Below are 25,919 nucleotides of genomic sequence, written 5' to 3' on the forward strand. Positions count from 1 at the left end.
ATAAATATAAAATGATGGAAAATAATTTGATTTTGTGTGATGGGTATTCAACATAATCAACAGTTCAAATGCTATACAAATGTTTATATAAAACCTATGTATACTTATTGATCAATGTCATCCTGTTAAATTAAATTTTCTAAATAAAATTTAAAAAAAGAAAACCAGGTATCTAGCATCTGGTATTGCTTTAATTGAAAGCTACCATTGTGGGAATAAAGGGAACATACCTCAACATGATAAAGGCCCATCTATGACAAACCAAGAGCCAACATCACATTCAACCAGCAAAGATTAAAAGCAATTCCCTTAAGATCAGGAACTAGACTACGAACTTAAACCATTCACAAAAATAAACCCAAAATGGATAAAAGACTTAGTGTAAGTCATGAAACCATAAACACATTGGAAGAAAACATAGGCAGTAAACTGTTTGATATCTCTCATAGTAATATTTTTGCTGAATTATCTCCACAGGCAAGTGAAATAAAGGACAGGATGAACAAATGGGACTATATCAAACTAAAAAGCTTTTGCACAGCAAAAGTCACCATGAATAAAATAAAAAGACAACCCACACAGTGGGAGAACATATTCGTCAATACATCTGATAAGGGGTTAATAACCAAAATTTATAAACAACCTCTAAAACTCCACACCAGGAAGATAAACAATCCAATTAAAAATGGGCAAAAGAATTGAATAGACACTTCTCCAAAGAGGACATACAGATGACCGATATATGAAAAAATGTTCTACGTCACTAATCATAGAGAAATGCAAATTAAAATTACAATGAGATACCACCTTACACCTGTCAGAATAGTGCTCATTATGAAAATAACACACAATAAGTGCTGGCAAGGGTGTGGAGAAAAGGGAACCGTCCTGCACTGCTGGTATGAATGCAGACTGGTGCAGCTACTGTGAAGAACTGTATGGGGTTCCCTCAAAAAATTAAAAATGGAACTACCTTTTGACCCACCTATCCCACTTCAGGAATATATCCTAAGAATACCAAATCACTGATTCAAAAGAAGTTATGCACACTCATGTTTATTGCAGCATTGTTCACAATAGCCAAGATCTGGAAACAGCCCAAGTTTCCATCAGTGGATGAGTGGATTAAAAAGCAATGGTACATATACACAATGGAATACTATGTGGCCATGACAAAGAAGGAAATCTTACCTTTTGCGACAGCATGAATAGACCTAGAGATTATTATGCTGAGTGAAATGAGCCAAGCTGAGAAAGAAAAGTATCATATGATCTCACTTATATGTGGAATCTAATGAACAATGTGAACTGAGGAACAGAATGAGGCAGATGCAGGGTCACAATGACAAGAGGGACAGCAGTCAGAGGGAAGGGGGATGAGGGGATGGGATCAGAAAAGGTAAAGGGATTAGTGAAATTATATATATACAGTGTGTCTGTAAAGTCATGGTGCACTTTTGACTGGTCACAGGAAAGCAACAAAAGATGATAGAAATGTGAATTCTGCACCAAATAAAAGGAAAACTCTCCCAGCTTCATACCTATTCAGTGCAGTTCAATGTGGGCTCATGCACAGATTTTTTAAGGCTCCTTAGGTAGCTATCCCGTATAGCCTCTACAGACTTGTCACTGACTGATGGCCTACCAGAACAGGGTTTCTCCACCAAACTGCCAGTTTCCTTCAACTGCTTATCCCACCGAGTAATATTATTCCTATGTGGTGGCGCTTTGTTATAAATGTGCCGATATTCACGTTGCACTTTGGTCATGGATTCGAATTTAGCAAGCCACAGAACATACTGAACTTTCCTCTGTACCGTCCACATCTCGACTGGCATGGCCATGGTCTGCTCCGCTATATACACGGTGTTACATCATTATCCTACAGAAACTGGGAGGGTTTTCCTTTTATTTGGTGCAGATTTCACATTTCTATCGTCTTTTGTTGCTTTCCTGTGATGAGTCAAAAGTGCACCATGACTTTACAGACACACTGTATATCACAGAGATAACAGGACAGTAAATCCTAGAGGGAAGGGAGGAGGGAGTTAAAGGGAAGGGGGTAAGGAGGATATAAATAGGGACACAGGCATGGGGAATGAGGGATTTATATTCAAGGAGCCACTTGAATCCATGTAAACACAATAAATTAAAAATAATAAAAAAATTTAAAAAAGAAACCTATATTTGCTAGAAGTCTTCTGTAGATCTACTTTACACTTTTCCACACTGCATTCTATCATAAAAGGCTGTCCTCTGGTCTGTAATAGGCCCTCATTTACTCTGGCTTCTGGTCAAGTTTGTCCCAATGGGGAGTTCAATGGGAAGATAACAAACTAAATGCAGTAAATTTGGGGTACTTAATCCATAGTTCCTTCTCTGTGAGCTCTTAGGAGCTACTGTGTCTCAACCAGTGCTCAAAACTCCTCTTCAGGTGGTCCTCTCCATATGACTTAATCTTCTTAGATTCTATTTATTCTAGTCCGGCCTAGGGATGGTAACAGCTCTGCTGTTTCTCCCTCAGGGATACCTCACTAGTCTTTGTAGTTTTCCTGCACTCTACCCACACTTTGGTAAATATTCCAATTACTAAACTTTCCTAATGGGGTCCTTCTTTAAATAGTGGTTAGATGCAGTACCTCTGAGGGATGTGGATGCATACTCCTGTTTGTTTGAGGTGTTTCTTTTTTTTTTTTTCAGGGAAAGCAAGGCCTCTGTGACTGTATGGGGCTCTTCTTCTCCTGGGAGGAAGGTACTGGGTGGAAAAGAGTAAAGCAGGTACAAGTTATGATGAGACTGATTTGTCATCTGTCAATCTTGTGTTACATATTTTAGGCAGGTAACTGCCTCTACAGAAATGACATGAAGACATTGTCAGTTTGCAGGCAATCAGCTCTCCAATGGTTCCTATGACACACATGTAAGTACTCTAGAAAAGAAGGGGAAAGTCAGTGGGAAAATCTAAAAAGAATTTCATATGAACTCCAATGAACTGAGGCACTAAGAAAAACTCATATGCAACCATGGCATACATGGAAAGCGAACAGGGTGGCATACATGCATCTTCTACTGGCTGACATGCATAAAACCAATAAATGGGCATATTGGGACCTTAGGAACAGTGCTTTTCCTAGCCGTATTGGCACAGAAAGGCAAAGTAAAAAATATCAATTACTGATCTGTCTTTATTTAACATTTTGATATTTAGTTCATCATGAATTTTTGCATTAATTTTGATGTTTTAAAATAATACATTGAAATATTGTTTATCTTGATTAGTCAGTATTTGATGCCCTTTAGACTTTGCACCTGAGAAAATTGCCTCATTTGCCTCACCCTAGTGGGCCTAGTTATCTTTACCATTTCTTTTCCCTTCAAATCCCACACTCAATTCTGTTGGCTCTACTTTCCAAATATTTCCAGAATCTGATTATATCTGGCTACTTCCACTTCTGTCACCCAGGTTCAAGTTACTCAACTCTCACCTGATGTTCTAGTTACTACTATCCATGCATAACACATTACTTCAATATGTAGCAGTATGAAACAACCAACACATTATTTAGCTCACGATTTTGTGGGTCAGGACTTCAGGAAGGACATGGCTAGCCAGTTCTTGCTTAGAGTTTCTCATGCCGTTAGAGCCAGTTGTAAGCTGGGGCTGTAGTCATCTGAAGGCTCAACTGGGCTGGCTGTCCAAGATAGCTCACCCATGGACCTAATCATTGATGGTGGTTGTCAGCTGTGAGCTCACCTTAGGCTGTTGACTGAAATACTAAACACATGGCCTCTCCAGCATGAGGATCACAATAAAACTTCTTACATGGTAGCCAATCCCCACCAAAGCAAGTATCCCAAGAGAATCAGGAAGAAACTTCATGACATTTTGTGGCTGTGGGAAGCTGTGTTAGGCTTGCTTGCTGGTTTACAGGCTGCAAGATTTTTGCCTGATTGGTTCATGAGTGCATGGCTGCACCACGTGTGTATGGCCTATGTAAGTTTATGGGTGCTTGTGCTCAGTGGGATCGTGGATGGTAGATTGCCTGCCCACCACTGTGAGGGGTCATTCTTGCTGTTTCTTTGCCTGAGAAGGTTTATTCTTCTGCCTGTGTGCTTGTCTGCCATTGTGAGACATTATTAAACAGAATGGCCCATTTTCCAGCTCCACATGTCCTCTACTGTCTTCCCAAATCCAATGTGGACCTGCTTGGCTTTGGCCATTGGCATTACATCTGGTATAGTGGGCAGGATTCAGAGCAGGTTGGTATGGAACCCCCTACACCCTTGAGGGGTGGAATAGAGGAGTGGCTGTTCCCAGGGGCTCTCCTATTGGGGATGGTGGGCTGTGTGTTTTTTATAATCCTGCGAGAAGAAACCAGGAGCGCTAGGCAAGAAGCTGAGCAAGGTCAAAAGCTCCAGGGTGAGCTGCAGACCGAGTGGCAAAAACTGGAACAATAACTAGAGAAGGAAGCTTACCGGGTTCAAGAGCTGCAGTGTGAGATACAGGCTGAGTACCAATGGTGCCTGAGACTGGAATGGTCTCTTGAGAAGGAATTGCAGGTTCGTGAGTTACAGTTTGCCCTGGAAGTGGAATGTTGGCTATTAGAGAGACAAGTGGAGGTTCAGGAGCTTGAGTCTCAGCTTCAGGCTGAGAGCTGGCAGCCTCAGGAGCCAACGCAGGCACAGAAGATGGAGCTGTATTCCTTCCAGCAGAGTGGCTCTGAGTTAGTAGGAGCAGACATTTCTGATTCTTCGTTGGTGGAAGTTCAAGATGCACAGACTTGGAGCCTGGCAGTTGGTCACCAAGAAGGTAAAGACCCAGCAGCCATGAGTACCTCAGAGTCAGGCAGGGGAGGACTCTGTGGTCTGGCCCAACACCCCAGGCAGAGCTGATTGATTTGGGAGTGAAATTCAGGCAGAAACCCACTTAGTCCCTGGCAGCTTGTTTGCTGCAGTTGTGGGACAAAGGGGTGGATGGAATCATGCTCTCTGGAACAGAGATGGATTGTAAGACTATGAGAGCTGCTGTCCAAGCTGCTCCTCTAATAAGAGAAATGGGCCTATAAAGGTTACCTGAACACAGATGTGGGTAGATTTGATTGCAGCTGGGTCAGATAGGGAGAAATTACATGACAAGCCTAATAAAGTTTTGCTGGAGCTGTGGCAGAACTTTGAGTCAGAGTAGCGGTTCCAGCCATTGAAAAAGCAGGGGAAGCAGGTGGTGCCGCATCTGCCAGGATGGGCAAGGGGCTATAGATCCCTTGTGAAATTGGTAATCCACTGATCCCCTTCAAATGTGCAGCAGGTGTTGGCATTAGAAGTTAATAAGTATAATGGACTTTCATCTTGGGTGATTTGTACAGAGAACTGGGCTATCTATCATGGACCAGAGATGGCACTGGGTCCCTTACTGGATGAACATACCACTTGTGGATAAGGGACCTTGTATAGGGGGTTGCAGCTTATTGGTATGTATGTTATGTACCTATTGTGAAGCAAGTAACCCTAATGGGTGGAATGTGAGGCAGCTGTGATAGGCTTGCTTGCTATTTTACCAGCTGCAAGCCCTTTGCCTGATTAATGTATGAATGTGTGGCTGCGCCACATGTGTATGGCCTATGTAGGGCTCGATGGGTACTTGTGCTCAGGGGAATTGCGGATGGCAGATTGCCTGGCTGCCACAAACCAACAGCCAACATCACACTCAACCGGCAAAGATTAAAAGCAATCCCCTTAAGATCAGGAACAAGGCAGGGGTGTCCCCTTTCACCACTCTTATTCAACATAGTTCTGGAAGTCCTAGCCACAGCAATCAGACAAGAAGAAGAAATAAAAGACATACAAATTGGAAAAGAAGATGTAAAACTATCATTATTTGCTGATGACATGATACTGTACATAGAAAACCCTAAAGTCTCAGTCAAAAAAAATACTAGACCTGATAAATGAATTTGGCAAGGTAGCAGGATATAAAATTAATATTCAGAAATCAGTGGTATTTTTATACAACAACAATAAACTGTCTGAAAAAGAAATTAAGAAAACAATCCACTTCACTGTTGCAACAATAAAAAGTATCTTGGAGTAAATTTAACCAAGGAGATAAAGGACTTGTACTTGGAAAATTATAAGACATTGAACAAAGAAATCAAGGAAGATACAAACAAGTGGAAGTATATACGGTGTTCATGGATAGGAAGAATAAACATCATTAAAATGTCTATATTACCCAAAGCAATCTATACATTCAATGCAATTCCTATTTAAATACCTATGGCATACTTCAAAGATATAAAACAAATATTCCAAAAATTTATATGGAACCAAAAAGGAGCACAAATAGCCTCACTCATCTTGAAAATGAAGAATGAAGTGGAAACTATCACACTTCCTGATATCAAGTTATACTTCAAGGCCACTGTAATCAAAACAGCTTGGTACTAGCATAAGAATGGGCATACAGACCAATGGAACAGAACAGAGAACCCAAAAATAGACCTACGCCTTTATGGTCAATTGATATTTGACAAAGGAGGTAAGAGCATACAATGAAATAAAGACAGTCTCTTTAATAAATGGTGTTGGGAAAATTGGACAAGCACATGTAAAAAAAATGAAAACTAGGTCAAATTTTTAGAAGTAGGAATGCTGGTTCAAAGGGTGAATGCATAAGTGATTTTGTTTGATATTATCAAATGCCTCTGCACAAGGGTTGCACCATTTTCCACTAGAGCTAGCAGTGTATGAGAGGACAACACATGTCTGTAGACAAAGAAGAGCATTTTCAAAAACAATTGATGTCCTCAGAAAATGCATAAAACTTGGTGTCTATAAAACAAAATTAGGAAATCATAGGAGAAAATACATTGAGATATAGATGTCATAAATGAAAAGTGAGTTGGATGAAATAAAAACTTAAAGTTAAAAAAAGCCTAAACTGAAAAGGCATAATCAAAATCTGTAGTAGAAGCAGTAAAAAATAGAATTCAAACTGCAGGCAGTTAAATCAGAAATATGAAGATAATCTGAATTGACTCTCTCAGAATTCAGAGGACAGGACAAAAATTATAGAGAACATAGAAGATGTTCTAGTGACATAATTACAAGTGTTTCTCAAGCAAAAACTACTTAAAATATACTGAATCAAGGGAAGGGGGGAAGAGCAAAGCAAAATAAATATTAACCTATTAAAATAATAATAATTTTTAAAAAAACAGACACAATAATCCATGTTAGAGTATAAGAAAACTGATGTAGCATGGGGATTAATAAATACCCTAAATTAAAAATTCACATAATGTAAGGATTCATAGAAAATACTACACACACATAAACATACATGCCTGCATGTGTGTTTGCACATGTACACAGACTCATATTATCCACACAAAATTAATTAATTTCATGGATAAATAAAGCAATGTTCTACAAGTATTCTGGAAATAAAGACATCTTTTTTAAAGATGTTAAGCCCCGAGAAGATAGCTCAGTTCATTAGAACATTGTTCTGAAGCACAGAGGTTGCCAGTTCGGTCCCTGGTCAGGGCACATACAGAACCACCTTGATGTTCCCCTCTTACTCTCTCTAAAATCAATAAATAACAAATTTTTTAAAATTATAAAAAAAGAAACATAAAAAATAAAGATATTAAATAAAAGTGCTAAATATAAATTTTCTAAGTTAATATTTAGGAATGATCATCATCTGAATTAAATTCACCAAGACAGTTTTTAATTGATGAGAGAATTCTAAAAATTATTTAAATATATAAATATATGCTAATAGAAAGAATATATAAGAATATTGTAAATAATTATAGAGTAATAGAGTATTGGGAAGAGAATAATCCTTTCATCTGGTAAAGAGAGTTATAAAGCAGCAATAAGCAAATCAATGTGGCATTGATGGCAAAGTGGCAAGAATAAGTAGGTCAATATACTAAAAGAGATAGTACAAACCAGATCTCAGAATTCATGTTATACAAGGTAAAATAAATTTGTGGAGAATAGAAGAATTTTTCAACAGTTTTACTATGAATGGTTAACTATGTGGGTTTGTGTGGGGGTACCCATTGAAATTCTCACAACAGAGCACATCACAAAGTACATACCAGTATAATAGGATTAAATAATTAAATTTTAAAATATCAAATCATCAAAAAACAAAGGAAGACCGATTTTATCTTTCAGGTCTCTAAGTTTAAAAACAATAGAAAAAACCATTAAAGCAGGGGTAGTTAATCTTTTTATACCTACCGCCCACTTTTGTATCTCTGTTAGTAGTAAAATTTTCTAACTGCCCACTGGTTCCACAGGAATGGTGATTTATAAAGTAGGGAAGTAACTTTACTTTATAAAATTTATAAAGCAGAGTTACAGCAAGTTAAAGCATATAATAATAATTACTTACCAAGTACTTTATGTCAGATTTTCACTGTTTGGCAGAATAAATCTTTATAAAACAACTTACTATAGTTAAATCTATCTTTTTATTTATTCTTTGGTTGCTCCATTACTGCCCACCATGAAAGCTGGAACACCCACTAGTGAGCGGTAGGGACCAGGTTGGCTACCACTGCACTAAAGGATAAGCACAAAACCTTAAAATTTTTATATATCTGAAATGCTATAGACAATGCTAAAATATAAAATGAAATTAACTATTTGTAGTGAAAATAAGTGCTTATTAAAGCACTTACATAAACTAACTACCTAAAAGCAAAAACTGATCATTCACAACAGAAGAAAATGAAATGGCTAATAAATACATTACTGATAAAGTATTTCATTAGTAATCAAGGAGACACTGATTAGAATAGCAATTCCATGCTGATTTTTCACCTTTCAAGGTAAGAAAGGTAAAAAAGTTAACTTGCTTAATGTTGGAGTAAAGACAATAAGATAGCATTTTTAGACATTCCTGATAAGGTATAATTTTATATGATCTCTTAGGGAAGTACTATAACTTGGTAATTTCAAATAATTTTAAAAATGCTCCTATTTTCTCACCCAATAATTCTATATTTAGGATTCTATCTCAAGGGAATTCTGAGAAATATGTACAATATTTTACACACAAAATGTTCAGCCCGTGTTATGTATCGTATAAAAAATTGGAAAGCACTAAATGCTTAATTATAGAAAATAATGGTTAAGTAATTTATAGTCCATAACATGCATATAATATAGTTTTTAGAAATTAAAGGCGTGTATTGCATAATTACTTGCATAGTTTACATTTATTTGTTCACTGAATCCTCACTGCAATGGTATTGGATATGTTCCCTTGGCCCTTCCAGGTGCATGCACCACTCTTCTTTAGACTGTTCTGTTTCCTAAGGTTGACCTATAAGACTGCATCAATAGGTTTCCTTGCTCCTAGCATCTGGTTAGGCTAGCTGGATGGTGAGGAACAAAAAGAGGTTGGAGGGAAGGAGGAAGAGGAGGTTGAGTATTCTTTTGTCCTGGCTGGGTCTCTGAGGGTTTCCTGTGGGCTGACTGCCTCTCTGAACTAAAGACCACAGCTTGTGTCAGGCAGCCCTTTCCAACACCTGTGGCCAGGTTATGATTACTGCTCTCTCCTCTATAGTAATACTTTCTTGATGCAGTGTCTGAGTAATAGCAGGATTCTTTGTGGTTTCCTTCCCTTTTGCCCACATTTTTTAAATGTATTGTGTTGACATGGTTTCAACTCTCCCACTCAATATAACACCCTCTACACACCACATCATGCTGTCCATGCCCCAGGCAGAGCTTTCCATTCCATTTCTCCCACTTTGCCTTCCCTCCCTACCTTCACTCCCGTTTCCCTCGGGCTATTGTTACCTTGTTGTCTGTAAATATGTGTTGCTTATATTTTTCCTACATCTCTTAAAATACTTCTTTTATGATAAATCTCTGTAAATGATCTACAGTTTGTTGTTTCCTGCTGGAACCCTGACTGATACAATTTATGATATTGTATGGTGAGACAGGCACAGAGAAGTTAAGTAATTTGTCCCAGTTCACACAAGGGAGAAAATAATACTTGTATAATATGTCACAATTATTCCTTGATTTATCTATTTTAAAATAACTTTTGTTTTTATTACAAAAGACATACAATATATACAATACAAACAATAAAATAGGGAAAATACTCATATTTCTACCCATCTATTTCATTCATCCTTTATTTAATAAGACTTCCATATTTTTATCTCCATCCAAACTTCTAATTCTACACCTTCATCTGGATGTCTCCAAGGCACTTGTAACTCAACAAGTCCAAAAACATGCTCAAAATCTTCCAAATCCTTGCCACAACCACCTTCTATCAATCTTACCTGTAAATGTCTCTAATACATCCACATCTCTCCAGTTCCACTATTGTCATGCATCTGATCCCAAGACACCATAATCTCCTCTTCAAATTTCAGAATTTGGTTTCCCTGTATCTATCTACTTTTGTCCCTTCCACCCATATTCACACAGCAGGCAGATAGACCTGTTCTGAATGCAATCTAGTCATATCGTCCCCTGTTTAAATTCTTGCAGTGGCCCTGGCCGGTCGCTCAGTGGATAGAGCCTCTTCCCCTCATATGGATGTTCCAGGTTCAATTCCAGGCCAGGGCACACAGCAGAAGGGACCATCTGCTTCTCTTCCCCTCCCTCTTCCCTTTCTTTCTTCAGTGGCTCTATTGGTTCAAATGTGGCCCTGGGTACTGAAGAAAGCTTGGTTGGTCCCCCTGTCAGCCTCAGGCGCTAAAAAAAGCTCTGTACTGTACTTCAGCATCAGTACCGACCAGTTTGCTGGGTGGATCCTGGTTGGGGCACATGTGGGTCTGTCTCACCATCTCCCCTCCTCTCACTTCTAATATATATATATATATATATATATATTTTTTTTTTTTTTTTTTTTTTTTTTTTTACAGGGGCTTACATTGCTTTAGGACATATACTGAGATCATACTTTCGCTCCGTGGACCCCAGTACCTTTGTCTCTGGCTATGTACCTTGCTATATATAGCTCCATTGTCTGGCTTTCAGCTGCTCCAATGAATAATGCTTCTATCTACCATGAGGCCTTTGCTTACATTGTTCCCTCTTTCTGCAACATTTTTACACCCTTCCTCCCAAAGTTAACCTCCAGAGTGGTCATGACACTCTTAACTATTTCTTACCACTATGGGCCTTTCCAAAAAAACATTGATCAGAGTTTATTGACAATCAAGCATGTGGTTGTCTATCTCTTCTACCAGCTCCCTAGTGAGCGTACAACCTATGAAGGTCTCCAACTGCCTTAAACCACCTTTGTATCCTCTGTACCTTGTCCTGTACCTAGCACATAATATGAAGTCAAATAATTGAATAAAACAACAGGAATACGGAGAAATTTGGACAGGATCATATTTGAAAGGCTTGGATTTTTTATTTCTATTATTTCTTCTTGTTCTTCTTCAGTCTAACAATATAAAAATGAGATCTCTTTAGTCATAAGTCTCAACTCCTTTTCTAGAAAGTAAAAGCTATTGAAACTGGATAAAGAAAAGTTTAAATATATTTCCTTACAATTTCTTCAACAGGATATTGTTTGATACAGAATGGAATAAGGGGTGTGTGGGAGATATGTCTACAGGTGGGAACGATTACTTAACTTCCTAGAGTTCTCATTACTTACTTTGAATTCATGTCATAATTACATCTATTTTTGAGGGTTTAGTGATTATAAATTCAGCTCTAGTAGGAAAAAGGTAAAAATTTAAAATGTTAAGCAAAGAAAAAACCTTACAAACACAAACAACTGTGGGGATTGCAGGAGGGAAAGAGTGCGGGGAAGGTGGAAGAAGGTAGAGGGGGGATAGATAGTGAGGGAGACTTGATTTGGGGCGGTGAACATACAATGCAATATACAGATTACGTATTATAGAGTTGTACACCTGAAAACATATAATTTTATTAACCACTCACCCTGATAAATTCAGTAAAAAAAAAAAAAGGTAAAATTAGCAAGACAAGAGGGTAACTGCACAGTGAACTATGCGCACTAAATATTACTCTTTCCAGTAGGATGGGGAAACACGTGTTCTTTTTTGTTTGTTTTTGTATTGTTTTTGTATCTTCGCTATCCCTTGACCTACACTTTTAAACTGCAGATCCCACTTATTCTGTGATAGTTGAGATCTCAGTGTTTTCGCCTACTTACTTCAATTTTGGTTAAGCATCTCGGCTCAAAAAAATTCATAGAAAACCCAATAATTGCCAAGTCCTCCTCTCCCAAAGAACAATTATTTCACCTCATCCACTCTGTAGGGAGGGCGAGGGGCTGCAGCTGCGCAGACCTCACCTTGCCACTTATGACGTCAGAAACGGAATAAACCAAGTGGAGAGGAGGGCTCACGACTGGGCAAGCCATGTCCGCTTCCTTTAAGTACCATTTCTTTAAGCCCAACCTGGCCCTTTCTCCTTTTAGTTAAAGGTAAAGAAAAAAAGCACCAGGTTGAAACCCTCACGAGGCCACGCCCACATGCTCGCCCCACTTTCACAAACACCTGCCCCCAATCCTGAGGTGGCTCCGTCCGACCACTAGACCACTAGGAACGCGAGAACTTGGAGCGCGCGCGGCGAGCAGATGGTGAAGGCGGAGCCATCCACAGTACCGCCTTGTCCTCTTGTTTCGGACCTCAGAGAGTGTGGATCAGCAACTGCTGGGCCTCAAAGGCCAGCCCCCGTAGGGGAGGAGCGTAAGAAAGCCGAACGTCACCCCCAGTCCATCACTTAACGATGAGCTCACGCAACTCCAAAGCCTCCCTGGGTGGGGGTGGCGGCTTTGGCGGCTTTGGCGGCTTCAGCGGCTGCGGCCGCGGTAGGGGGAGTGCGTCAGAGGCGGAAAGAGCTACCAAAGTCGGGGCCGCCTCAGCCTAAATCCCGGCCCGGTTTTCCATATCTGGGGCTAGTAGCAAATCTGAGTAGCGGGCCATTTCTAATTTGTTTTCCAGCAGCCAGGCAAACATCTCCACACTGGATGCAAACGACAATTGGAGCTCCAGCCAGACTTCCCAAGTCGGTCCCAGTACTGGCCTAAGTACTGAAATCGACCCTACCATCAGCTTCTGGGGTTCTCGCGCCTACGGCCTGACCAACCTGACACCCATGTCGGACACCGACTCCAGCACCTCTGAGGGGATTGTCCCCGACTCCATCCGGCATACCGACGACCTCCAGGCATCAGTACCTGAACCTCCTACACCCAGTAACACCACCCAAGGATCGGTACAAGAATCCATCCAGCCCTCGATGCCCAACTTGCTCAGGATATCGGTACCAACAACAAATCCTACACCCAGTGACACTTACAAAATATCAGTACATGGGTACTCCCATCCCTCATTATTCAGCTATCCCCGAGGTTTGGTGCAAGTACCTCTGACACCAAGTAACATCCCCCAGGTGTCATTACCAGAGTCTGTCCAGCCCTCAGTAACTCACTCCCCCCTAGTATCATTGCAAAGATCTGTCCCGTTATCGGGTTCCTCGCTAGAGTCCATTCAGGGGTCCCCCCCGCCCTCAGTGCTCAGCACCCCACGGAGTTCAGTAGAAGAATCGGTCACACTCTTGAGCTCATCGCTAGAGTCCATTCAGGGGTCCCCCCCGCCCTCAGTGCTCAGCACCCCACGGAGTTCAGTAGAAGAATCGGTCACACTCTTGAGCTCATCGCTAGAGTCCATTCAGGGGTCCCCCCCACCCTCCGTACTCAGCCCCACACAGAGTTCGGTGCGAGAACCAGTCACACTCTTGAGCTCCTCACTAGCGTATATTCCGGGGTCACCCACGCTCTCAGTGCCCAAAATTCCCCGGAGTTCGGTACGAGAAGCTGTCACGGTCTATGGCTCTTCCCGAGGGTTGGTACAGAAGTCCTGCCCGCCCCCAGTGACCATCCACCTCCCTCGTACCGGACCACGACCTTTTATGCCGGTGAACTCCTCCCTAATATTGTCACAAGTATCCACCCAGCACTTGGCACCAGGTACCGGTCCAATGCGGGTGGAAAGATCAGTTCCACCCCGGGACTACCCCGAGGTATCAATGCTAGCATCCGCTCCGCCCTCAGGGCGGGGCTCTGCGGGGCTAACGGTGGAAGAATCAGCTCCGCCCCCGGGCGCCCCGGTAGAGTTAGTAGAAGAGTCCGCCCCGCCCTTGGCCAGCCTCTCTCCAATACCCACGCCTGAGGAGACTGTCAACCAGAGCATGGCGAGTCGGGAGAAGGCGAGCGACTCGGGCCACATATTCGACGTAGTCGTGATTGGAGGTGGCATCTCAGGTCAGTATGGACTGTAGCGATAGCCTGAGGGGCCCTGGTCGCCCCGGAGTAGGAGGGACCGGAGGGTCTCTCTCGTGCATTACAGTGCAACAGTGGCCGCCCTGACCCTCGCCCTGGCCCTGGCCGGGCAGGAATATGGGTTGTGCCAGTTTTGCTGGTATGAACTGGGAGACGCAGGAACAATAATTTGTTACTACTATTAAATACTAACTTAATCAGCTCTTGCTGCGCAGTTATATTTAGCACTTTATGTGGTTTTTTCTCAATCCTCAGCAGTCTTGACAGGTGGGTTATGTATTCACCTCCATTTTACAAAACCAAGAAACTGAGTTCTGGAGCGTTTCGAATTAATCACCTAGCCAGGAAGTGGCTAAATGATTTTCTCCCACTTGAAATTCTCACTAATGATTCCTGAGGTGGCTGCTTTGCTTCACTGACTTCAGGACCCTTGCCCTAAAGAGGCAATGGATATCACCATACAAATTATTATAGTATTGATGTAGTAATAGTGTTATTCTACTCCTGCTCTTGTTAAGGCACCTTTCCTTGAAAATTTGGTAAGTGAAGAGGAAAGAGGGAGAAATGGTAAGGGAAAAGGTTCAAATGTATGATGACAGATGGAAACTAGAATTTTGGCGGTGAGCACAATATAGTGTATGCAGATATCAAATTATAATGTTGTATACCTGAAACATATAGTATTATTGTCCTGTGTTACCTCAATAAAGAACAATATGAAAATAAAAAGCGAGGTGGGCTCTTAGATTTAACCTACTTCTACTATTGTTTTTGTTTGTTTGTTTGTTTGGTTGGTTGGATTTTTTAGTATTTGCAGGAAGATGTAGGGTATTTATCACCCAAAGGGAATCCCTTTGTGAAGCTGGGGTCAAGGTCAGGTCAAAGTATACCCACTCCCAACCTCTCTCCAAATTGTGTCTTGCATTGAGCAAGCTAGTGAACCTGGGTTACCTGACTTGGGTTTGTAGCTGACCAGTGGAGTAGTGCACAAGGCTTTTCAGTATCTTCCTGAAAACCTGGTCACGAATGATATATTTGTCACTTAAGTTGCCATAATTGTGTAAATGATTGGCATTTACAAATTGTATTTCAGTCCTAGCTAGAATTCCACACTAATCTGTCCACAAACCAGGAGGGTGTTAATAATTTCTGAGTATACCTGCAGGATCTGATTTAGAAAGAGGGAGAAAGGCAGGAAAGGAGTAAGTAAGATGGCCCCACAGTAGCCATTTTTATGAATAATCCTTTTGAGGAAACTCTAAATATCCTTACAAATTAATTTTGGGTGAAGATAGATTTTTACTTGGCCTGTTGAGGATAAACAGTCTTAATCACCAGAGAAGAGATTGGCATAAACTGCTGTTTTGACAACTCCAGCCAGTGCCAGCAAAAACATACATGTATGTTAGAGCATCAGAGGGAGCAGATTGTAGTGGAGTGTAAAAAAATAAGTATTTCCCTTGCTTCCATTTATTCATTCATTCATTCATTCATTCACTCACTCAAAAAATACTTTGTTAAGTGCCTGCATTGAAGTTAACGGGTATTTCCAAACACCTAGAAGCAATATGATTGTTGATCACTGGAAAATAAATATGATAATGCATTGTGTAAATTGGTTAGGAGTTCTATCTCCTCTCCCATCTGCATAACATCCATATTTCACAATTCAGGATTCTTTCTGGGATATTATTCTTTTTTTTCCCCTTGTTTTGTGCTCCAGTATTTCTTCAGGAGCATTTGTCTTTTATATTTCCTCTGCCTGACTACTTGCTCTTTCTACCTTTCCACACTTGACTCCCAGTAGTTGGTGGTGAGGAGAGGTAGATTTACAATGCAGCTGATGACCCTTATGCTTTATGGACTTAACAAATGTAGGTCCCTTTCGGTTCTCATTTTAAATAAGTAACCAGCTTCATGCTGAATCTTGTATTTGTAATTTTGCTTTCTTTATTCTTAAGAAGGGCACCCAAATTCTATAAGCTTCAGGCCCCTCAGAACCTGGATCTGTCCACAGTTATTATTAATATGTTGATTTCCATTTGTGGGAAGTAAAGGACATTTCTTGCATAGGAGTTCACACTCCTACTCCAAAAACCAGCTTCTAGTCGATATCAGTGACAATGGAAAAGGCACTGGGCTTCCTCCCATATCATCTTTATCAGAGTTTTGTGTGATTTTAGCCACAAAGCAGACCAGAAATATTGCCTGTATGGCTGTGGTATCTTCCCAGATAGTTCATGGATGCAAGTGGATAAACCTTGCACACAGACTGCATGTTTCATAAGCAAATAAGAGAGAGACATTACTTCCTAAGGCTTCCTGAGAACTCAAACACATCATCTTTGTGTGTGTTCAGCAATATCCCATGAGTGACTTCATAGTCGTTATATCAGTTATAAATGCTTTTGGATGTTTCTTATAACTTTTTTTCAGGATTTGTACATTTTAATATGTTACCCAGATACTTATAATATATGGCCAATACTTATCATCTGCAGCATTACTCCTATTATATATATAACAAAATAGCTCACAGAAGAGTACAAATTCTAAATGATGTTCTTTAAAATCAACCTCATATTAACAAAATTATCTTTCACTTTCTATATCTTCTTTGACTGCACAAAGAATAGCAACCTCTTAATATATCTCTCTTTTGTCATTAAGATATATATAACAGAGTGCTCACAATCACAAAATCCCTTTTTCTGTATACCAATTAAATAATTAATATAGTATATTAGTAGTTGAGAGGGAAAAACCCTGCTCATTTGTAAGTAGCATTATGGTATCTTTTACATTCTCTGGCCCTTGTCCATTATCTATCAAGTCCTTTTTGAAACTCCTTTCATGTTTTCTGTGACACAATTAGATCCTAAGCCGCCACCACCACCACCACCACCACACACACTGATTGCTTCTTTTCCTTTCATTGTGCCCATGTTCCTGTGAAGTTCTGGTTTTGAAATGGCCTCAAGATTCAGCTGTTCATCACTTTTGGGCTTCTTCACTCTCTCCCTTTCTTTCTTATTCTAGGACTTATCTATAGAAAGCTCTTAAATCTCCAGTTAGAATTCTTTTCTTCCTCCAAACTCCTGTTTGATAGCTTATCTGCTCCTGGATATTTCACAGCTGAATGTCTTGTTCTTACTTCATATTTAACATGTCCCAAAGCCTCCTTGCCTTCCAACTTAGCATCTCTTCCTCAATTCCTTGACTATTTGGTGCCTTAGTTATTTAGATACTCAGAGGTTTACTGCAGGCTGAGCATTAAAACTCTGCCTTTTAAGACAATTCTTTCCCCTATTTTGTGTTTTTTCTCAAAAATAAACTAAGATAATTTTACTTTATAAACTCCTTTATGTTGAATAAAGAACACAAGAATTACGTTTCCTTAGGTTCTGACTTTTTGATATATTCATGGTTGAATGAAATTTTTATTTTATCTGACATTTAATAGATAGTTATAGCATTTTGTCAATACTAATTCATTTGAATCTATACATAATCTTCAGCTGATATTAAAAATATATTTAACAGTAGTATAGTTATATAAGTTTAATATAACTATAGTATCACTGGATCACAGAGACAAATTATTAAAAAAAGAAATGTGAAAGCCAGCTATTGGTGAATATTGGGTCATACAACCTTTGTGCAGGTGTGACATAAACATATTTTGTATATGTTAAATCTTGCCATTATTTGGATTGGGGTGTACTCAGAAAGATTGAGGTTATAAGTTTTATATAGCATACATGGATTTTCAAGAGTATAGACATCCAATCAGCACTTGTTTAAATAAAGTGCTTTCATGTATCTATATAAAATGAATAGATTTCATAATGACAGTTACTTTTTATTTTAACTTTGAGTTATTAAAATGACACAGAATGAATCAAAAGGTGTTCAGTTATATTTTTTAATGTTTTAAGGTTTGAGACAAGTTGTTTATTAGGATATTTATCTTTTTATTTTGAAAAAGATTTCATAATTTTGTCAGCAATTTTTATCTTCCTTGGATAATGCATTCCTCATTATGTTGTTGTCTAACATTATAAATCAGGTCAGCTTAAAACCTTTGAACCATGGTTTTGACATCTTGCAAAATTATCTATGCAGTATATCTTCCAGTATCTTTTTTACTAATTAGCAAGTTTCCTAAAGATCTGTCTCTTCAGCTTTCTCTTTTAGACTTTTCCTCAACATTTTTTTTTCTTCCACGTTGTATTCTAGAAATGGTTTGCATCATGTCTTGTATTGATATCTATCCTACACTAACTTAAATCAAGATCTGGGTCTTTTTTTTTTTACACTTTCCCTCTGGCTCCTCCGAACATTTTCTAGTTGTTGCTAAGTCAGAGTAATTAAAACCCCACTTTGTAGCAGTATTTAATCAATTTCTTAAGTAAAAGTGTCAGTAAGAACAAAAAAACAGATAATAAGCTTTGAGAGTTGACTTACATATTAACCGTGTTCAAGTTCACTGAATTGCAGCCTGTAAAAGTAAAAAATACCAAACTGAGATTCAGAGGGTCAAGTGAATTATCACATGCCAGAAAATTCTTAGTGGCATAACTTGACCTTGGACTCCTGGAATATTGATCATCAAGACGGTGCTCCTTCTGTATCCTGCCTCCCTGGGCTTGCTCTATAAGGTCTTTCATAGAACTGTAGTAAACCTTGTTACTACTTTACTTTGAAGTTTGATGGTCTACTAAAACCTAGTCGTGACTCTTATTACACAATAATTTATACATTACAGTACATTACATGTATTGCTACTGATTCATGAATATTTAAAAATATGGGCACCCTATCAGGTCAAATGATCTTTAGATAAAGAATTTACTTCTTTTTTAGAAGCTGTTCCTAGTATATGTAGGATAGTGCATAGTGATTGTTTGAATAGTTTATATAAGTGGTTCTTAACCTTTTCTGTGGATATCTGATGATAGCTATTAGACCTTTTCATCAAAAAATGCATATTTTTATGCATAGACTTCTTTTTTCTACACCAGACTGACATCTGATGTTATGGAAACCTCTTCAGTGTCTGTCCCTGTAGTGTAAATATTTTGGACTAATACTGAGACTTCACAGAAGTAATGAAGAATAAGAATTCAAAGGATTTATTAGGTCATCTGACAGTTACTAGTAATGAATTTATACATATACAATGATAAAAAATAAAGACATCTAGTTGAAAAATAAGGAATTTCTCTATATTAAAACTTTCATTTTCTACATTAAGACCTACATATGATAAAAAGAACGGTGAACCTGACATGATTGGAAAAGAAATAATCTGGGGAGAAAACATTGGTGAAGAAAATGGAAGGCTGTGGTAGTTGATAATGATTTTTTTAGTAGTTCTCTAAGATTGGCATTTGCGGATCTTACATATTGAAGTGAATCAGTTGATATTAAATACAGTCATGTACTGCTTAACAATGAGGATATGTTCTGATAAATGTATCATTAGGTGATTCTGTTGTTCTGCAAACAGCATGGAGTGTACTTACACAAACCTGGGAGGTACAGTCCTCTAGGCTGTGTGGTGTACCACCATTGTATATGCCATCTGTCATTGACCAAAATGTCATTATGCCATACATGACATTTCTAATTTCATATGCATTTGTAGTAACTTATAATGATCATTGGTCATTGAAGCATTTGACAAAATTTGGACAGAAATGGAAGTGTTATCTAGCCTATCTGTCAGTTCATTTGTCTCCAGTTTTCATGTGAGGCATAGGACCCTTTTTTATGTAGTAGGGGTTATAACTATGAGCCTAAAGTGCTCTTGGTGCTTGAGGCTGGTTGAGGGGTTCAGTGGTAACAGAAAAGGGAGCAGGAAATGAATGACTAGGAAAAGATTTCATGAAGGAAATAATGCTTGACAGAAGTGCTGTGAATTTTGGATAAATTCTGAAATGTAGTGAAGATGACCATTTCCGGACTAAATGAATTCACTGTGACCTGTGGCTTAAATGAAAGCCCGGCTGGTTAACAAAATTATATAGGTTTCAGGTGCACACATTTAAAACACATCATCTGCACACTGTACTGTGTGTTCACTGCCCCAAGTCAAGTCTCCTTCTATCACCATTTTTCTCCTCTTTACCCTTTTCCACGTCTCCAACCCCCCTCTTTTTCTTGCATGTATTTGTTCATTCATTTAGTACTTCTTGATTGAGTGGTCACTATGTGCCTTGAGCAAAATTTATAGTTTTTTCTGCCTTGGAAATACTGCTTCCCAAACTTCAGTGTGGGCAGATGTTTGACAATACTTTTTGTTGTCCTCAGAGTATTCAGTCCAAGAGTCCAAACATGTAGTTATGTAAGAATTCTGTTGGCCAGAGACCACTTCACTGAATAATAGAAAATTAAACATTTAATGTGATGTATAGTATACACATTCCTAGGTGGTGACAAATGTCAAGGTTGAAGAAACATGTCACTTTTAATAAACTGAAAGAACAACTAGGAGAGTCAGCAAAACATAAGCTATAGGTAGCTACGTTAAAGCTTTGTTCCAATATTCTTAGCTTGTGCCTCTAGGCATTGTTCACCTGATACCCCGCCCAGGGGAGTTTATTACTGTAAATAGTTGAACAATCTTTAAAAATATGAAATCAGCTTTCTCAAAGTGTGTTTTGAGGTATTGTTTCTGTGAGTGTTTGAAAGGAAGAGGGTAGAGAAAGACTGAATTAAATAGATCTCTTCACTGCAGGATTTATCAGCGCCTTTAATGTGCCCGTGCACACCACACATTTCTCAGAAGGAGAAACAGCATAAGACATCCCAACTTTTATGAACATTGATACTTTCCCGGAGCATCCTGAGGACTAGTGTTCCATAAAACATTTTGGACACTACTGCTTTAAATCACAGTGCATCTTAGTGTATAGACTCTGAGGATAGCAGTGTGGAGTGTCCTTGGTGTAGTTTAAGTTTCAGTGAAAGAATAGGGAAGATAATGAATTAAGGAGTAATTACATTCCTTAACTTGGTGAGATCCATTTATCTAAAGTGAAAATGAATGCTGAACAATAATCAAATAAATTAGGGCTGTCTAGACAACCAGTCTGTCCAATTCAGGACAAATTAAAATTCTTGTTGGTTTTTATCTATTTGTCATTTGAGACAACACTGTCTTTGAGCTTATCAAAGGGATTAGAAGATTTGACATTTTCAAAAACAATTATTTTTGAAAGGAAGCAGAAAATACAGATAGATATATAGATGGATGGATGGGTGTTGTATGGATGGACAAATGGATAGATAGGCAGACAGATAGGAATGGTTGTATGTACCAAACAAATGTGTATGCACATGATATTCTCTTTTTTTCCTCAGAGGTGTAATACTGGTTTAAAGATGAGAAAATGTACTAGTAGTATTTAGAATCTGCTGACTTTTACTATTTATAATATGTCAGGTAGCAATGTACGCTAAGAAGAAAAATAAAATAGTGTACCAGGGGCAGAGTGTGACAGATGATTATATCACTTGTCTATATTGAAAATAGGGTCAGTGGATTTGTTTGTTTGTTTATTTATTTATGAGGATTAGGCTACATTTCAAGGTTTGTTCTAGCAAGGAAGTAGAGGCACTAGATCTTTTGTTGTAGAAGGACAACCAGAATTTTAACTGGAAAGGGTGACATGAGTGAAATAAACCAATTTCTTTTCTTCTGAAATAGTATTATGAATGTGCTTCAAAAAATAAGATATAGGAAAGACCCTTGGCAAAGTAAAAAAGGCAGGAGTAAATGTGAAACTCAGTTCCACAGTGACAGGATACTTGAGATTTATATCCCATGAAGTAAAGGACTATTTTCTTGAAGCATCATTGCAGATACTAATTTCTTCTCCAGATATATACTATGTGAGTTAAATCATTTCCCGTACTATTTCTATGGGACAGTAGCCATCTCAGGACACTGGAAGCACTGCATAATCTATGGGAATACGGTTTTCATGGGCATTTGCCACAGCAACTCCAGTGCTGGCTGCATACTCTCACCCAGGCTCTCCTGACATAATAACCAGATTACCATTGCCTGAATTCTCAAATGAGGTGTGCTTTTAGCAGACTTGCTTTTTTTTTTTTAACCTCCCTAGTAAATTCATTAACCTACTTTATTTTGATTTTTTTTAAATCCAAATGATTGAAGAGAAAAATGAGGAGAGGAATGTATACTGTTTTAAATTCGTCATCTCTATTTGAAACATTTAAATTGCAAATTATTAAATATTCGCCTTGCTATGATCTGCTATTTTCCTGTTTGTAGATTTTGGCATTTTGAATGTTGTCAGATCCTTTATATCACACCACATACCTCAAAATAACAATACCAATACTATCACCTACAAAATGATCATTGAACAAAATGTTTGCAGTTCTTTTTTGTTTTTAGGATCTATACCATTAGAAATGAACTACCAAATTACTAGGTTTAAAAATGACTTAGACTAGTTCCTCTCCTCAACCACTTTTGTACATTTGTATCATTTGTATCATTTTACTCTGCTTATCCCTGGTGTCATTCTTTCTTCTCTTTCACCTTAGTAGTCTTTTTTTTTTCTCTTTAAAGTATTTTTATTTCTGTAGTTGGCTTTATATTTTTTATAATAGGAGTATAAAAGATATAAATTATAACATATAAAGGCATAAAATAGCATTAGAAGTAAAAAAATATAGATTTAAATATATGTATATACATATATATTTTCTTATTCTGTTAGTTGAGAGGGCCTAGAAGCAATGTGATGCCCCAGTAGCAGTGGGGCACACTGAGAGCCCAGATCTTGGTTTGTAATAAAAGGAACCAATACAGGAATCAAGACTTATTGGAGAAATGGCTCATGCTAGGACTAGGGCAGAGAGAGACAAGATGAAGCTGGAACAAGATGTTCCAGAAATTAAGGAATTACACAGACACATACACACAAAATGATGGGAGCATGTCAAAGTGACACAAAAGCCAACTAAAAGAGCTCTCAGTGACCAAAGATGGAAGAATTTGAGCCACAAAATAAATATGGTACTATTGGTTTATAACCCAAAATATAGAACAGCTATTTATGAATCCATACTGATATAAATAAATAATTAAATAAATAATAGGGGAGAAGAAATAAATATCCTGAGCAGAAGAATCTTAAATAATTTGTGTATGTATTTTACCTTCAAGGAAGTGGAACACAACTTCCTACTTTTTTTTCCAATTACAGTTCATATTCAATATTATTTTGGATAATTTCAGGTGTACAGTGTAGTAGTTAACCAATCATACACTTAAGCACCCCATGCTGATATTTCCAGTACCCATCTGGTAATATATATAGTTATTACAATATTATTGACTATATTCCCTATGCTGTACTTTACATCCCCAGGACTATTTTGTGAATACCAACTTGTAGTTCCTAATCCTTTTACCTTCACCCAGTCCCCCATGGCCCCTCCCCTCTGGTAATGATCAGTCTGTTCTCTATATCTTAAGTGTAGGCTATGCAGAGATTTCCCTCTAAAGAGTATATATCGCATGGAAAGGGGTAAGTGGAAAGAGTAGCATTACAGTAGAGGAACCTGGCAAACACTGCCTCAACCAGTTGGTCAAGAATAGTATCAGTGATAAGTCATGTTGATAGCATGTACCTTTGATATAATGTTAATATACATCATTTTCTTTACTTTTCTGGTATTACTATACTGGTTTAAAATCAATCCTTTGTGAAAGTTTTTACTTTCAGGTGAAAGTCTGTTCTTGGCTTTAGGCGAATGAATAAAGGTATGAAGCATGGTTCCCACCTTTGGTAACTTTGAATCCAGTGGGGAAAACATGATCTAGCAAGCATGTAATGCAGATATTAAATCATAGGTGGCAAATATAGGATTTTTTTTTAGATGAGAAATGTACAGATATACTGAGGTATAGTCAGGAGAAGTTTCTAGGAAAACTTACTCTTCTATTTAATGTAACCAGGATTTCTGGAAGAGGTGCACAATAAAGGTTGGCTTAAGGTTCACCACATTCTCTTAAATGTGATTTGATTATCATCAAAAAACAAATATATATTTTAAAAATTATTATACTTTGTCAACCAACCTTATCTAATAATAAAAGTATGGTATGTAGTATAACATGATAGATTATAAAATTGGTGGCTCCAGTTAATCACAATATGGTCAGAATTTATTAGAAAGACTGCAAAATCAATGTATTGTGTATGATACATTAATTTTATATGTATACCTGGTTAAATCTTGGATGTTTCATGTTTAGATGTTAACATATTCTTTGATTTTATTTTCCTTTTATTCCTTTTAGGATTGTCTGCTGCTAAACTGTTAGCTGAACATGAAGTCAATGTTTTGGTTTTAGAAGCCCGGGACAGAGTTGGTGGTAGAACATACACTATAAGAGTAAGTGATTTAAATACTTGCATGTATTATCTCACACAAACTAGAAATGGGTTCATTGGAAGACACAGAGCTAGAAGAGATCTCAAGAAGTCATGCAGTGAAGCCATTTGTCCTCTATAGCCCTGCCTAAACTACTCCATCAAATCTATCCTTTATTTTCAACAAGCACTCACCAAAAGAGTGACAGCCTCTGACATTCAGGAGCTTACATTCTAATGAAGAACACAAATGTGAACAAACAACATCAGTAGTGTCATTATTTCCATACTAAAGATTTATCTAGAGTAGGTATATCTCAGGTGGGGTTACAGTTTGACTGAACTCAAAGTAACTATACACTCACAACACACACATGCACATGCACACACACATGCATTTAGTATAGGTTCCTTGTTTATTTATCCAAGGATGCACAATTTAAAAGAAGTACAGCTACAATAAGGAGAAACAAATGTAGCACATTTTTGTACAACCTTTTCCTTGGTCTTTGGTCCCTAAGAGGTGTGCTGCTGCCAGAGACACTTTTTGCTCAGGTAGGGTTAGCTAAACATGAGAAGAAACCCAATTTTCACTACATCACTGCTTTGTTATACAAGCATACCTTGTTTTATTGCACTTTATTTTATTGCATTTTGCAGACATCGCTTCATTTACGAATTGAAGGTAAGATTTTTCACAGTAAAATGATTATGACTTGATGATGATGACTCAGATGATGGTTAGCAATTTTTTTTAGCAATACAGTATTTTAAAATTAAGTTATGTACTTTGTTTTTACACACTTAATAGAGTACAATATAGTATAAACATAACTTCTTATATGCACCAAGATACCAAAAATAAAATCTTGTGACTCCTTTTATTGGGTATTTGCTTTCTTGCTGTAATCTGGTGTTGTACTTGGACTTACATCACCATCCTGGAAATATCGTTTTCTGCTGTTCAAAGATTCAAGGAAATGTTTGCAAATGGTTGTATCTGTGGGAGCTGTTGAAAGTACACAGCAGAAGAACATAGGGTGGGAAGGAAATGGGGCCAAAGATTGAAGTTTGAGAAGCATGTGGGTTTAAAGGAGGCATAGGCAGAGGACTCAGAGAGAACCAGTAAAGGCAGAAGAGGAGGACCAGACTAGAGCAGGGCCATGCAAATCATTAGAGGA

At 38.3% G+C, this 25,919-nt stretch overlaps 1 protein-coding gene across 1 annotated transcript in view; it reads left to right on the plus strand.

The window, feature by feature from the left end:
• The first annotated feature begins 14,143 nt into the window (after nucleotides 1-14,143).
• The window catches only part of MAOA (monoamine oxidase A), a 66,298-nt gene continuing 54,522 nt past the window's right edge, over nucleotides 14,144-25,919 (plus strand). The window contains exons 1-2 of the mRNA XM_066248865.1: nucleotides 14,144-14,299; nucleotides 24,666-24,760. Coding sequence (XP_066104962.1) covers nucleotides 14,227-14,299; nucleotides 24,666-24,760 — 168 coding nt within the window. The 5' untranslated portion in view covers nucleotides 14,144-14,226. The remainder of the gene's footprint in view (nucleotides 14,300-24,665; nucleotides 24,761-25,919) is intronic.

Source organism: Saccopteryx bilineata, chromosome X (genome assembly GCF_036850765.1).
Source record: "Saccopteryx bilineata isolate mSacBil1 chromosome X, mSacBil1_pri_phased_curated, whole genome shotgun sequence".
Classification (NCBI taxonomy): Eukaryota; Metazoa; Chordata; class Mammalia; order Chiroptera; family Emballonuridae; genus Saccopteryx; species Saccopteryx bilineata.